The sequence below is a fragment of the Trichomycterus rosablanca genome, chromosome 11, assembly GCF_030014385.1.
Source record: "Trichomycterus rosablanca isolate fTriRos1 chromosome 11, fTriRos1.hap1, whole genome shotgun sequence".
In the NCBI taxonomy this organism is placed as follows: domain Eukaryota; kingdom Metazoa; phylum Chordata; class Actinopteri; order Siluriformes; family Trichomycteridae; genus Trichomycterus; species Trichomycterus rosablanca.
The window spans coordinates 11,259,994-11,274,671 of NC_085998.1; the positions used below are offsets into that span (position 1 = coordinate 11,259,994).

At 37.5% G+C, this 14,678-nt stretch overlaps 1 protein-coding gene across 1 annotated transcript in view; it reads right to left on the bottom strand.

The window, feature by feature from the left end:
• The window catches only part of abcc8b (ATP-binding cassette, sub-family C (CFTR/MRP), member 8b), a 34,211-nt gene extending 22,933 nt beyond the window's left edge, over nucleotides 1-11,278 (bottom strand). Inside the window, exons 1-10 of the mRNA XM_063005043.1 lie at nucleotides 11,264-11,278; nucleotides 9,934-10,093; nucleotides 8,426-8,567; nucleotides 7,817-7,938; nucleotides 6,047-6,213; nucleotides 5,140-5,382; nucleotides 3,026-3,214; nucleotides 2,714-2,878; nucleotides 1,520-1,675; nucleotides 647-781 (exon numbers count right to left, since the gene is read on the bottom strand). Coding sequence (XP_062861113.1) covers nucleotides 647-781; nucleotides 1,520-1,675; nucleotides 2,714-2,878; nucleotides 3,026-3,214; nucleotides 5,140-5,382; nucleotides 6,047-6,213; nucleotides 7,817-7,938; nucleotides 8,426-8,567; nucleotides 9,934-10,093; nucleotides 11,264-11,278 — 1,494 coding nt within the window. The remainder of the gene's footprint in view (nucleotides 1-646; nucleotides 782-1,519; nucleotides 1,676-2,713; nucleotides 2,879-3,025; nucleotides 3,215-5,139; nucleotides 5,383-6,046; nucleotides 6,214-7,816; nucleotides 7,939-8,425; nucleotides 8,568-9,933; nucleotides 10,094-11,263) is intronic.
• Nucleotides 11,279-14,678: the final 3,400 nt, after the last annotated feature.

Below are 14,678 nucleotides of genomic sequence, written 5' to 3' on the forward strand. Positions count from 1 at the left end.
CAAAGACAGAAACATGCCAATACTCAGGTTTATCTTACACATGTTCTCTGTCAAAAAGATTCTTTAAGTCATTGGTGTCTAAAAACATTAAATACAAAAAGTAAATAATAAATAATATGGAGAGTTTAATTCAAAGTGGTTTGACTTAAAGGATGAATGAATCACAATTTGAGTTGTATGATGTTCCACTGAGGTGTCTTCAAATGCTTGGTGAGGATCTCACCACAAATTAACTTGGAGGAAAAGGTGTCATAGTGTGTGTTTTCAGCCCCACCGCCACAAAGTTGCCACTGTTGGGCCCCTGAGCAAGGCCCCTAACCCTCAATTGCTCAAATTGTGTTCAGTCATAACAGTTTTGAAGCCTGTCATTTATATTTAAAGGGAAAAAAAACTCTCCCATACTTTTAAATTGTTTATTTTGCTTGTTTGGTTCTTGTCAAGTTATTGCTTTTATGTTAAGACCATTAAGACATTTTATAAACATACAATTGTAGATCATTCAGTCATTACACTTTCAATGAAAATGTGTAGCATGTTTCAAGTGTTTTTGGCCAGGAAAAATCTAGTTCATGCACCTTGTCATGTAAATTGTCTTATTGTGCTAAGCTCAGTTTTTTACTTAGTTTAAAATCTGTGTGATACTCACTAGTGTGCTCTTCTGGGTTCGTGAAAGCTGTATGGCCACAAAGTACTGCATCGGTGCGAGAACAGTGATTATTGCTGCTCCAATTAGAGCACTGATGCCTAACAGGTAGTACAACAGAATTACACCAATAGTGATCTGTAAAACAATATACACCACATTAGTAATTATTTAATAGCTAATAATGTGCAAACAGCAATTAGCTTAGTAGAAGACAACTTAAAAGATGCCGATTGGCCTCCCCCTTTTTGTTAGATTAATTTACAATTTGTCATATTTTCAGGGAGGTGTATCTATTAAAAATTATAAATTCAACTTTTTATGCCTTTTCTATATATTTTGTTATGCATTTTCTCCCCTTTTTCTTCCGACTTCTCGCCGCGTCCAATTGCCAGATTGAGTCACGCTTCCTCTCCACTAATGCCGACCCCAGCTCTGATTTGAGGAGAACTAAGCTAACCCAGGCCCCCTCCGACACGTGGGCAGCAGCCGTATGCATTTTGTGACCCACACTAGGTGAGTGCATATATCAGCCCTGTGTATGGAGAGACACACCCTGATCTGCACTCTTTCCCCGCCTCTGTGCAGGCACCATCAATCAGCCAGCAGAGGTCGTAGTGCAACAGTTATGAGGAGTCCCTATCCGGCTTAATACCCCACCCCTATATGAACAACAGGTCAATCGTTGTTCATGTGGCCGCTCAGCCCAGCCGTATGGCAGAGCTGAGATTTGATACAATGTATTCGAGATCCCAGCTCTGGTTGCTAGCGTGTGTTTTAGAAGCTGACTGAACTTTAAGTATTAAATTTTGTACATAAATAGTATGTATAAATACGGTAAATAAATACGGTATACACGCATGGTAGTGGTCTTACCTGGACTGGCATGGCACACAAGTTGGGACTAAGAAAGAAGAACCACATGAGCTGGTGAGTGTCTCTGGCCACCAAATTACAGATTTGAGCACCGGTCAAGCCTCCCATCGACATGTTAGAAGTGCTCAAACGCATGATCTTGTTGTAGATCTTACACTGAAAATATTTAACACAAGTTAGTAAACCAACATGAAAGTTCAAGGGTTTCACTCACAATTTTGATTAAACAGGAAAAAATGGACAAAATGTTGGAGAATCTATAATGAAGTTTGGTAATACACTTACCACACCTGGACATGGTGTCATTCCAATGCTGGGCATCACACTTACACATTTACTCACCCACTAATTCACATCTAGGGTCAATTTGGAGTAGCCAATCCAAGCATGAAAAAACCGGAAAAACCCAGATAGACAAGGAGAGAAACATGCTAAACTCCTCACAGACAATAACCAGTAGCTAAGTTTGAATCACGTACCATGACAAACAAGCTGTGTTTTCTGCCGATTGGTTTTTCTCCCAATGTAGTCATATCCAATTACCCGATAGCATTTTGCTTTCCCTCTACTGATGTTGACCTCCACTCCTGACTGAGAAGAGCCATTACTAACACATGCCCCCTCTGACACGACATCTTTTCACCTGTACGAGGCAAGTTCATATGCGGATCAGCTTTGAGCATCTGTGCCAGCAGAGGTTGTAATTGCATCAGTTATAAGGAATCTCCTCCTTCACCCTCCCTGCAAACGACCCAATCATTGTTTGTGTAGGCGCCCAGCCGGTCGTATCAGAGCTGAGATTCGAACCGACAAGTTTGAGATGTCAGCTCTGGTGTGCTAGCGTGTTAACAATGCGCCACCTGAGCGCCCAAACTTATACAGCTAATTCATCACAGGGCATCACACACACACATTGATATGCACACTCTTTCACCTAAAGGCAATACAGAGAAGCCAATCCCCTGCCTGTTCTGTTTTACGCTCTGTTCTCTTCGTGGGAACAAACCTGAGGATACCAGACACCATACCAAACTTCTTACAGAAAGTGACTAGAGGTAGGGAACCCCTTTGTACGCCACCCACCCTACCTGCTGTGCTATACCACAGGGCTGGCCTAATATTACAATCAATTGGTACCACTAAAACCTAAAATGAACAATACAAGAATGGGATATTTATATGGTTGATGAATACCTGGATGGCTCCTCTGATCTTAATGCCAGTCTCTATGGAGGTGTAGTAGGAAGCCTGCAGAAACGTTCTTTGTAGGAGAAGAGCCAGGAACAGCAGCACAGCTAGCACATAGCCGTTAGCTAAAAATGCCTGAGAGGAAATAAAACGCACCCCAAGCAGCTTGACCTGTAATACACACATAGACACACACAGAATATACAATGTGCTAACAATATTCTAATTCACATATTTACTGCCAACCATGTTTGTTGTTCAGTAATTAACATTTAAACTAGTAATTAAAGTATTTATAGGAGTGAATACATATTTTACCGGTGGCTCTATGGTATGATTATCACGGCTGATGTAATGGACGATGCCGGAGATGCAGAGTGGCCCAGTGAAGCCCAGCAGGTCTGCCATGAATCGGTAGGTGATGCTAAGAAGCAGAGGGCCTCCAAATGCCCGTCTTAGAGCATCCCAAATCCATTGTGAGCCTCGTCCAGGGATCACTCCTTGCTCCTATATACCACAAGCATGCCACACAATACACAAATGAGGGGTGCAGGAGAACTGCTGGGGAGAAAAAAGGTGCTCGTCTAGCTGGTGGAGAGGGTGCTCCAAAGCAACGTGATTACTAGGGATCTGGGGCGGCACAGTGGCTAAGTGGGTAGCACTGTTGCCTCACAGCAAGAAGGTCCTGGGTTTGATGTGCAGGTGGGGCGGTCCGGGTCCTTTCTGTGTGAAGTCGGTTTCCTCCCACAGTCCAAAGACATGCAGGTGAGGTAAACTGGAGATCCTAGATTGTCCATGACTGTAGTCAATATAACCTTGTGTAATGAGTAACTACCGTTCCTGTCATGAATGTAACCAAAGTGTAAAACATGACGTTAAAATCCTAATAAACAAACAAACAAACAAACAAACTAGGCATCTGGGATTAATCCTTACCATATCACTTTTTCTGAAGGTTTTTTGCTTTTATGTTCTTTTAATGTCCACATGGCTTTTGGACCAATTTTAGGAATAATTTCAGGACCAATTTTAGGACCAATCACCACCCCCTCATTTAATAAACACTTTTAGCAATTATTGCATCAGTAACAGAAAGATCTAATTAGACACATGCAGAAACATGTGTGATATTGTACTGAGCAGTAAGGAATTGTAAATGAGACCCTGCAGTGTGAGTTTTTGATTATACGGCAGTTTAATCCAGTGTAACATCTGTTTAGTGCAGTTTAACTATTACTGTGATTTTGTTCCCCGTTAAAACATCAGCACCACAGGAAACCACAAATAAAATCATTGAATCATTGTTCTCTTATTTTTAATAGTTTGTAAATTAGAGCATTTTCACATTTTATTTCTTAATTGGAATCTGAAGAAGGGAGAGTTCTTTTAAACTACTATCTTATTTAAAATGATTTTGTCCTTTAATGCCATAAAATAAATAACAATTGCTTATTAAGGACAGAGAAGTCCAAATATTTAATAAGCATCCTAATCATAAGCATATTCATGCAAACTGTTGGAAAATTATGTTGAAATATGAATTAAAAAATATTTTTATTGCAGAAATTTCCATTTCTAAAAAGCTAAAAGGTGCAATTATTCTCTTGCCAATGATGACTAGATTAAAAAAATACTGGTTTGGGTTAGACCGGTGTAATATGGGAGTATGGATTTATTTATGACTGATCGATTGATTGATTACATTACTGATCCCAAATAGAAATTACATACATCACAAACCTATCAATGAAGTTTATTTTATTTAATATAAAATTTAGTCTATTAACTACAAGTCATAGCCTAGTGGTTAAGGTACTGGACTAGTAATCAGAAGGTCACTGGTTCAAGCCCCACCACTACCAGGTTGCTGCTGTTGAGCCCTTGAGCAAGGCCCTCAACCCTCAATTGCTCTGTATACTGTAACTATAATGTAAGTCGCTTTGGATAAAGGCGTCTGCTAAATGCTGAAAATGTAAATGTAGTGCAAAAATAGACTAAAGTTTATATACAATAAAATAAAAATAAAACTTAAAAATAAAATAAAAAAAGAATACAAATAAAATATAAAAGATAAAAATGTAATTTAATGTAATGTAAAAAATATAAAAATATAAAAGAACATGACAAAAAAGATTAAATAGTGCAATAAAAATGTAGTGTGCAATTGTGCATTGTAGTATTATGCAGAGCAAATATTGTCTTTTGTAATGTTAGTTAGAGGTGGGTAATTAATATCATGCTAGATTCATTTCATTCATTTGTTATCATACTTGTAAAAATTATTGAATTTTGCAAACACAAAAATGAACGGTTCCTTTTTTTTTTTTTTTTGTGGCTAAAACTCAACTGTTGTCTCCTTGGTATATGTATGTTATTAGTAATAATAATAATAATATACAGCTATTAGATTACTTTAAACTACAGTACTGTACCTTCTGTGTAGTGAAGGCTTTGCGTAACGTCTGGTAGTTAGTAATAGCTCTCATGGCTATAGGCAGCTTGCCAATGGTTTTTAGGTGGATGGGCTGCTTGTGGGCAGATGTGATTAATGCATTTATCCACCAGTATGTGCTTTTTGAAAGCAGATTGACGAATGGCTGGATGAACCTCACACCAAGGTCCTGTAGGTCCTCAGGAGGCTTCACTTCGGTTGGATAAGTAAAGAATACATAGCGCTGGAAAACACGAGCAGTAGATGAACAACACTGAATATACACGTATATTCACTATCCCTTTACCAGCTGCAATGATTAATACAGATAGCAGACATAAAAAGGAAACAGAAACGTAATAATTATAAATTAATAAATAAATTAATATGCCATATTCACTATATATTTGGGTCATGTTAAGATCATCTAGCCTCTATTCACCTCAACTTGATAAACAGCTTTAAAGAGAGGATTGAAAGACGGATTTACTCTCCACCCCCTGTCCTGCAGGGGAGGACAGATGTGCGGTTTAAAACATCAGTCAGCCAGGACAAAACACTCTGTGCTGGCATGACTGATTGTATGCAGGCTTATGAAAACATTAAATGCAAAGTTATGCTTTATTCTCTAATCATTTCCTGCAAGTAAAGATTTATCCTTATGTGAGAGGATCACGATGGCTATCATAGTTAAGTGTCCTTCCAATTTGTTTGGATGTGTGGCATGATAACCTATTCTCACATAAAAAGATTTATGTTTATATAACCCAATTCACCATGGTTTACTAAAGTTTAAAGTGATTTACTCCTACTTCAGACAATGATTTTAACTAATGTCATTTTCTTAAAGCACATATCGTTTTACAGAGCTTTTCCTATTGTTTTTAAAAGTGTAAATTTAGTTTTACCCTGCGCAGAATAACGTTGATCTCCACCATCAGCAGCAGGCCGTAGAGTAAAGCCAGAAGACCTGTGATGCAGAATCGCAGCTGCACCAGACCAATGCCATGCTCATTGTACTTAACAAACTTGATGGTTTTAGTGACAAATGCCAGAATCCAGTAGATTAACAGAGCTTCAAAAAAAGGAAAGCAAAAGAAAATGACAAAGACTAGTTGACCAGCTTCGTGTCCAGAGTGCTGAGCGTCAACTGGGATCTGATGTAAATGGTAGCATAGCATTCACAATCCTGCCATCTATATTTATCATTTATAAAAGAAATCTGAGATTGAAATTTTGAAATTGACATTTTGATATCTTACTATCGTCTATTTAATTCACAAAGATAATAGCTCATTGGTGTCATGTATAGATATTACAACACTAAGAATGTATAGATTGAGGTTTTTAGGTTTCAGGTGTTAGCTTTTCTCAGCTATGACGGTTGAATTTGTCAGTGGGTTTTTTTCTCTACTGTTTGACAGGACTTTAATTAACACTTTTACATTTGCATGCAGCTGTAGTATATTAACATAAACAAGTTATTGAAAAGGAATGTAAGGTGCTTAGATGGAGCAGTGGCCCACCATGAATCTGTATTTGAATCCGGATCACAGCAGAACTATGAGGCTGGGTATCTACACAGACATGATTAGCAATGTCTGAGGGTGGGTGGATAGCCTTATGCCCAGTGTTTCTATATAAAGTGGCTGAAGAAGATGAATTAAACATCAAAATAATTTATTAGAATGTTGATTAAAAACATCTGATATTTTAAGTTTAATTTATATAAAATGTATGGGTTGAAGTAATAACAATAGCAACCTAACATAATCGATTATTAAAACATATATTTAAAGGTACATGGTAAATATTACCTCTAATGTTTACAAGGTGAGCTACACTAGCAAGTCATGTTTATTTTGGCAACCACAGTATCATTAGGTGCTAACTATTAAAGAAATGTATTATTACAATTATTACATTAGCAGAAGACTGTGGTGGAGTGAAAGACTATTGGGAGCAGGTTTGTAATCTGATTATCAGGATGTAAACAAGACTGATAAATACTGATCTCTCAGACTTGATAGCCTTTCTGGAATCACAAGTTATTCAAACATTTTGCCCTGATTTGCAACAGTAAGAACAAGTCCAAAACCAGTTCACCTTTAAGTTACTCTAACATTATACAACTCAATCATTCTATCAAGTTTTAGTTTTTTGGTACTTTTGTTTGTTTACATTTAACCTAAACTTGTTTAACAATTCGGGCGGCACAGTGACTTAGTGGGTAGCACTGTCGCCTCACAGCAAGAAGGTCCTGGGTTCGATCCCCAGGTGGGGTGGTCCGGGTCCTTTCTGTGCAGAGTTTGCATGTTCTCCCTGTGTCTGTGTGGGTTTCCTCCCACAGTCCAAAAACATGCAGTCAGGTTAATTGGAGACACTGAATTGCCCTATAAGTAAATGGGTGTGTGTGTGTGTGTATGTGTGTCTGCTCTGCGATGGACTGGCGTCCCGTCCAGGGTGTTACTGTGTGCCTTGTGCTTATTGAAAAGCTGGGATAGGCTCCAGCACCCCTCCGCAACCCTGATTGGATGAGTGGATAAGAAAATGAATGAATGAATGAATGAATGTTTAACAATTCTTGATCTCTTAAGGCAAAGAAAGTTATCTTGTAATTACTAGTTCAGTAGTACCCTAACTGCTGAGCTAACCCGGCCCCCTGTTTGACTGCATACCTAGCAGTAGTTTTGGAAAGTTGGACGTCTCTATGTTGTGGTAATATACTATGGAGCTTATAGCAGACAGAATTCCCAGCCCAGCAGGCATGTAGAGATGGAGATGGAGAGACTGGTTAAACCTAGAGGAACAGAGAAGCTCATGTTAAGAATCAACACTATGGACAGATGATTTGGTATTGTCTCTTGTGACACAATGCACACTTGATTGTATTTTTTGATTGTGGTTTTTATGTTGCATACACTTCAGCCTGACATGCCCTGCATGCAACACAGTAAAAAGCCCGCTTACCCACCCCTAGCTTGTTTTCTAGCTTTTACATTATTGCTTGAAATACCAAAAATTAATAATGGAAGTAGAAAATGTTCCAAATCAAAAACTTAGTCAGAATCACTAATTAGAAAAGTTGTTTATATTTTTAAGACTGTATTAAAAATGTAATTCTATTAGAAGTACAAATGTTATTAAATGTCAGTTGTACCAAGAATGTTTATTTTCAGGTTTGAAATTTATATTTTGTTACAGATTAATAATGACTAATTATGGAAGAGAAAAATCAAATCCAGTAGATAACATAATGATTATTTAATTACATGATGAGTGCTCACCCATCTGAAACAATCCCCTCAGCAACCTCACACACCAACACAAACAGCAGAATGGCTGTTAGCAGCCAGCGCAGGTTGTGGCCCGGAAAATGAAGCCATGTGCTATGGTGGATGTGAACCTTTGAGCTCTGGCTGCCCCAACCTACACAGAAAAACAGAATAAATGATTATTTCCATTTTTAATTTTTTACAGGCAATTACTTAGAAATATTTGCAATGTCATATTTATATATAATGTCATACAATTTCATATCTAGTGTTGAGAAAGTTAAAAAATGTCCTGTGCACAAAATGCTAGTGGCTCAACCGAGTAGTTCCCTGGCAATAAAAAACTCCAGTCTGTAGATATTCTGTAGATAAGTCAATCTGCATTCATTCTACAAAATGTTGTGACTAGAACATGTGCACTGATCAGCCATAACATTAAAACCACCTTCTTGTTTCTACACTTACTGTCCATTTTATCAGCTTCACTTACCATATAGAAGCACTTTGTAGTTCTACAATTACTGACTGTAGTCCATCTGTTTCTCTACATACCTTTTTAGCCTGCTTTCACCCTGTTCTTCAGTGGTCAGGACCCCCACAGGACCACCACAAAGCAGGTATTATTTAGGTGATGGATCATTCTCAGCACTGCAGTGACACTGACATGGTGGTGGTGTGTTAGTGTGTGTTGTGCTGGTGTGAGTGGATCAGACACAGCAGCACTGCTGGAGTTTTAAAATACCGTGTCAACTCACTGTCCACTCTATTAGACACTCCTACCTAGTTGATCCACCTTGTAGATGTAAAGTCAGAGACGATCGCTCATCTATTGCTGCTGTTTGAGTTGGTCATCTTCTAGACCTTCATCAGTAGTCATGGGACACTGCCCATGGGGAGCTGTTGGTTGGATGTTTTTGGTTGGTGGACTATTCTCAGTCCAGCAGTGACAGTGAGGTGTTTAAAAACTCCATCAGCATTGCTGTGTCTTATCCACTCATACCAGCACAACACACACTAACACACCACCACCATGTCATTGTCACTGCAGTGCTGAGAATGATCCACCACCTAAGTAATACCTACTCTGTGGTGGTCCTGGGAGAGTCCTGACCATTGAAGAACAGCATGAAAGGGGGCTATCAAAGTATGTAGAGAAACAGATGGACTACAGGTCAGTAATTGTACAACTGCAAAGCAATAAAATGGACAGTGAGTGTAGAAACAAGGAGGTGGTTTTAATGTTATGGCTGATCAGTGTATATCACAGTGTTAAATCACATTGTGCTTTAACACCATTAACAGTGACTAAAGGCATCAATTGATTTTCTGTTTTAGAACTGGTAAAATATTTAAAATCCCTGCAGCTGCTAAGAGAGGAATGTTCTTAAACTACTAGACTACTAGAATATTTGCTAAAACATTTCTCGATTTCCCCTGCACCTCTAATTAACCACTTAAAATTCTATTCACAGATACATTTGTTTGTCTGAAAGTGTATGTTCTGTCTTCATGCGACTAACCAATGAACAGGATGGGAAAGGTGCTGAACAGTAGGAAGACGTGTGGTACGAGCCCCAGAGCATCCAAAAAACAGCCATTATTCAAAAGCCCATTATCCACCTTATACGCAGATGAATTATCAGTACCACAGAACGACAGGGTGCTGTTAGATACAGGAGTCTGAGAGAAACACAAACAAAATAGAGAAACATAAATGGATCAAAGATACCAAGCAGCATAACGTTATTGTAGTCTTAGCACTATATACTTTATCAATTTATTATTTGTTAACTGCTTCAAACTTGTAAGGACTGTGTGGGTCTGTTGCCACCTAGAAACAGAATCCAAGGCAGTCCAATGCAACACACTGTAGTGTCCTGTCCAGGAAATTTATGCAAAGCTGCCAGCCAGAAATGAGAAAATTCTGTGACCATGCTACAGTATATTCAATAAGTATTTAGGTGGTTTCCAATCTTGTGATGTTTATCCGTCATGCCACATCATGATACAATTTTCTCATTGCAAATCTGCAAATTTTCTATGGCAACAGTATTCAATTACAGTCTAAAATATTAGTCACACAACAAAATCACATTTTGGTCTTTCAGCCATGATATTTCCTTTCAATTTAGCTAAACAAAGTTACATACTAAAGCTTTAAAGTAGTAATATTAATGTAAGAATGCTCAGATTAATAAAAGATGATGGAATCAGACTTACTGCTCGGTATCCGTGCATAATGTTGGAAATAAAGCTGTTTTTAGAACCCCCGAAGTCAACTGATATGCATTCACACTAATCCAGCACCACTGCAGCTCTTAATCCTACATATTATACACCATCTGCACTAACCTTACTGACCACATCATCCAACCAGTGTGTGTGTGTGTGTGTGTGTGTGTGTGTGTGTGTGTGTGTGTGTGTGTGTGTGTGTGTGTGTGTCACCGGAGAATAAATGTTCTGCAGGAACCCTCACAATTGTAGCTCACTTTCACTTTGTACCTCTGTGTTTGAATCTGATGTGTGTTTAATAACATATATTTTATAATATGTTAGATCTATTCAATTGTGGACTTTTGAATAAACAACAACAATAATAATAATTAAAAATAATAAATTACTGTTATTTATGGGGTGGCACAGTGGCTCGGTGGGTAGCAAAGTCGCCTCACAGCAAGGTTCTGGGTATGATTCTTAGGTGAAGTGATTCAGGTTCTTGCATGTCCCCCCGTGTCTACCTTTCGCTCAGTGAATGACACCCACTTATAATAATAATAGTAATTAATGGTGCTTGGGTGGCACAGTGGTCCTCCTCCTCAGACACTGATTGGTGGCATGTTCAAGGTGTACCTGTCTTACGCTCATTGTTTCCTGGACCCGACCCACCATGACCCTGATCAAGATCCATCACCACTTTCCATCAAAGTGTTTGATGGAGATGAAATAATAATGATGATGGTGGTAGTAATGTTTTTCTATTGTTTTCATTAGTTTCTTATTTGTCATTTCTATTATTATATTAACCATAATACACACAGCAGCAACAACAACAACAACAACAACAATAATAATAATAATAATAATAATAATAATAATAATAATAATAATAATAATAATAATAATAATAATAATAGCAACAATATTTACACTTGACAACATAACAAGTAAATACAAGAAATGTAAGTGTACCTGTAATGGTGTAACTAATACAGTAAAAGATGATCAGCCATAACATTAAAACCACCTCCTTGTTTCTACACTCACTGTTCATTTTATCAGCTCCACTTAACATATAGGAGCACTTTGTAGTTCTACAATTACTGACTGTAGTCCATGTGTTTGTCTACATACTTTTTTAGCCTGCTTTCACCCTGTTCTTCAGTGGTCAGGACCCTCACAGGACCACCACAGAGTAGGTATTATTTAGGTGGTGGATCATTCTCAGCACTGCAGTGACAATGACATGGTGGTGTTGTGTTAGTGTGTGTTGTGCTGGTATGAGTCACTCACTGTCCACTCTATTAGACACTCCTACCTAGTTGGTCCAGCTTGTAGATGTAAAGTCAGAAACGATCGCACATCAATTGCTGCTGTTTGAGTTGGTCATCTTCTAGACCTTTATCAGTGGTCACAGGACGCAGCCCACGGGGCGCTGTTGGCTGGATGTTTTTGGTTGGTGGACTATTCTCAGTCCAGCAGTGACAGTGAGGTGTTTAAAAACTCCATCAGCATTGCTGTGTCTTATCCACTCATACCAGCACAACACACACTAACACACCACCACCATGTCAGTGTCAGTGCAGTGCTGAGAATGATCCACTACTCAAATAATACCTGCTCTGTGGTGGTTTTGGGAGAGTCTACAGTCAGTAATTGTAAAACTACAAAGTGCTTCTATATGGTAAGTGGAGCTGATAAAATGGACAGTGAGTGTAGAAACAAGAAGGTGGTTTAAATGTTATGGCTGATCGGTATATATAACTGAATCCCAGAGGTGGAAAGTAACGAATTACATTTACTTGCGTTACTGTAATTGAGTAGTTTTTTGATGTACTTGTACTTGTTTTACAACCAGTAATTTTACTTTTACTTAAGTATGTTTTGTGTTAAGAATTGTAATTCGAGTAAAAAAAAAAACGCAAAAAAAAAAAACGCTTAAAAAAATCGCGTCATAGCGAGGCAACGACTCACAAAGGCACGACTCAGTTTCTTTCGTTCATTTTAAGGAGCCGTTCAATAGAATCGAGTCGTTCACGAACGACCCATCACTAGTAATTATACAGTTTGAAAAAGTTTTATGGAATGGTCTGTATTAAAATGACACATTACACATCCCTAAATGTTTTAAATGTTGTATCAACATGTTTTTTTCTATTATATTTGAATAAAAAACAACTATTGTGAGATTTATATCCACTTGTCACCCTCTCCTGTTAAAAAAAGTAACTAAGTAACGTTTACTCTGAGTACATTTAAATTAGTTACTTTTTATTTGAGTAGATTTTTGGACTAGTACCTTTACTCATACTTAAGGAAAAAATAATTAAAGTAATAGTACTTTTACTTGAATACAATATGTTAGTACTCTTTCCACCTCTGCTGAATCCATAATAGAAGTTGTAATTTACCACATACTATCTATCACGCTATTAACATATAATTTAGGGTAGGTGCATCTCAGACCAATCAGATTGCAGAAGGCTCAGAAGGGGTGTGGTTAGGAGTGCTTGTGTCCGAGAAGCGGTGTGATTAAAAGCTTTTAAGAACCATGGAGAGCTACTGGCAAGTAAAAGCCTGATTGGCTGAGCAGGCGCTGAAGAAATGCTTTCATACTATTGGACAGTAAAAGTGAGTAGGCGGACCCAGGGTCTACTCACTCCGACTTGGGAGATAAATGGAGAAATATCAGTTGTGGTAAATATTTTTGTAAGCTGCTTGTGAAAGTGGATTTAAATAATAATTAAAGTAGAATTTAATAAGAGAAATGAAGAGCATATTGTTAAGTCTCCTGGGGTTTTAAACAGGGTGCAGGAGAAGGTAAGAAGATTACTTATTTATATCCGGTTAAAGCTTTGTAAATACTCAGCTTAAACTGTCTCAAGATGAACTAGTGTCAAAATGACAATACACTTATTTTTGCTCGAACTGTCTTAATTATAATTTATTTTAACACTTTATTGGTTTAGTAAGTTGAAAATGCTCTGAAGAAATATGTGAAGATATGGCCATAAGTATGTGGACACCCATTCAGTTCAGTTGTTTTAGCCAAACCTGTTGCTAACAGGTGTATAAAATTAATAATATAAAATAAATTTCATCTTGGCAACAATTATTTTATTCTAACATTACTGTGCACAAGGTAAGGTCCATAAAGACATGTTTTTACAAGGGTTATTTGGTTATTTTTTTTATTACATCACGTTGGTTGTCTGGCAAAACAAAAAAGGTTCTAGAAAAGAACCCTGTGGGACACACGTTCAACATTAATTGAATACCAAAGTTTCAGATTAAAAGAGCCTTAAATAATAAAAAGCAAAAAAACTAAAAAACATGTATCACTGTCATTTAAAATAATGAAAATTATAAAATAATGAAGTGTATTCTAGGTTCAGCTGGTTTACACCAGTGTCAGGACAGTCCTAAATGCCCCCTGCTTGACACACAGTGAGATCTATAAAGACATGTTTGCAGCATAAAAGTAAATTTTTTAATTACATTAGATTGGTTGTCTGGCAAAACAAAAAAGGTCCTAGAAAAGATCCCTGTGGGACACACATGAGATACCTTTTATGCTAACATTAATTTAATATCAGTGTTTTACATTGCATAAAATAATAATAATAATAATTTGCAATAAAAACTGAACACACTTGTGTATCTCTGTCACTTAATTAAGTTTATTCTTGGTTCAGCTGGTTTACACCAGTGTCAGGACAGTCCTAAATGCCCCCTGCTTGACAGTTTTAAACACTGTTATTAATAGGTCAGCTAATCAGACCTGTGGATTTGACAGTTTGGTACAAATTGATAGAAAGGTGTATGAAATTAATTATATAAAATATGTGACATGCTTTCAACTTCTTGGCAACATTTTTTTTATTCTAACATTACTGTGCACAAAGTGAGGTCCAAAAAGACATATTTTTACAAGGGTAATATGGGTTTGCAGCATAAATGTAATTTTTTTAATTACATCACATTGGTTGTCTGGAAAAACAAAAAAGATCCTAAACAAGAACCCTGTGGGACACCATTTTATGCTTAC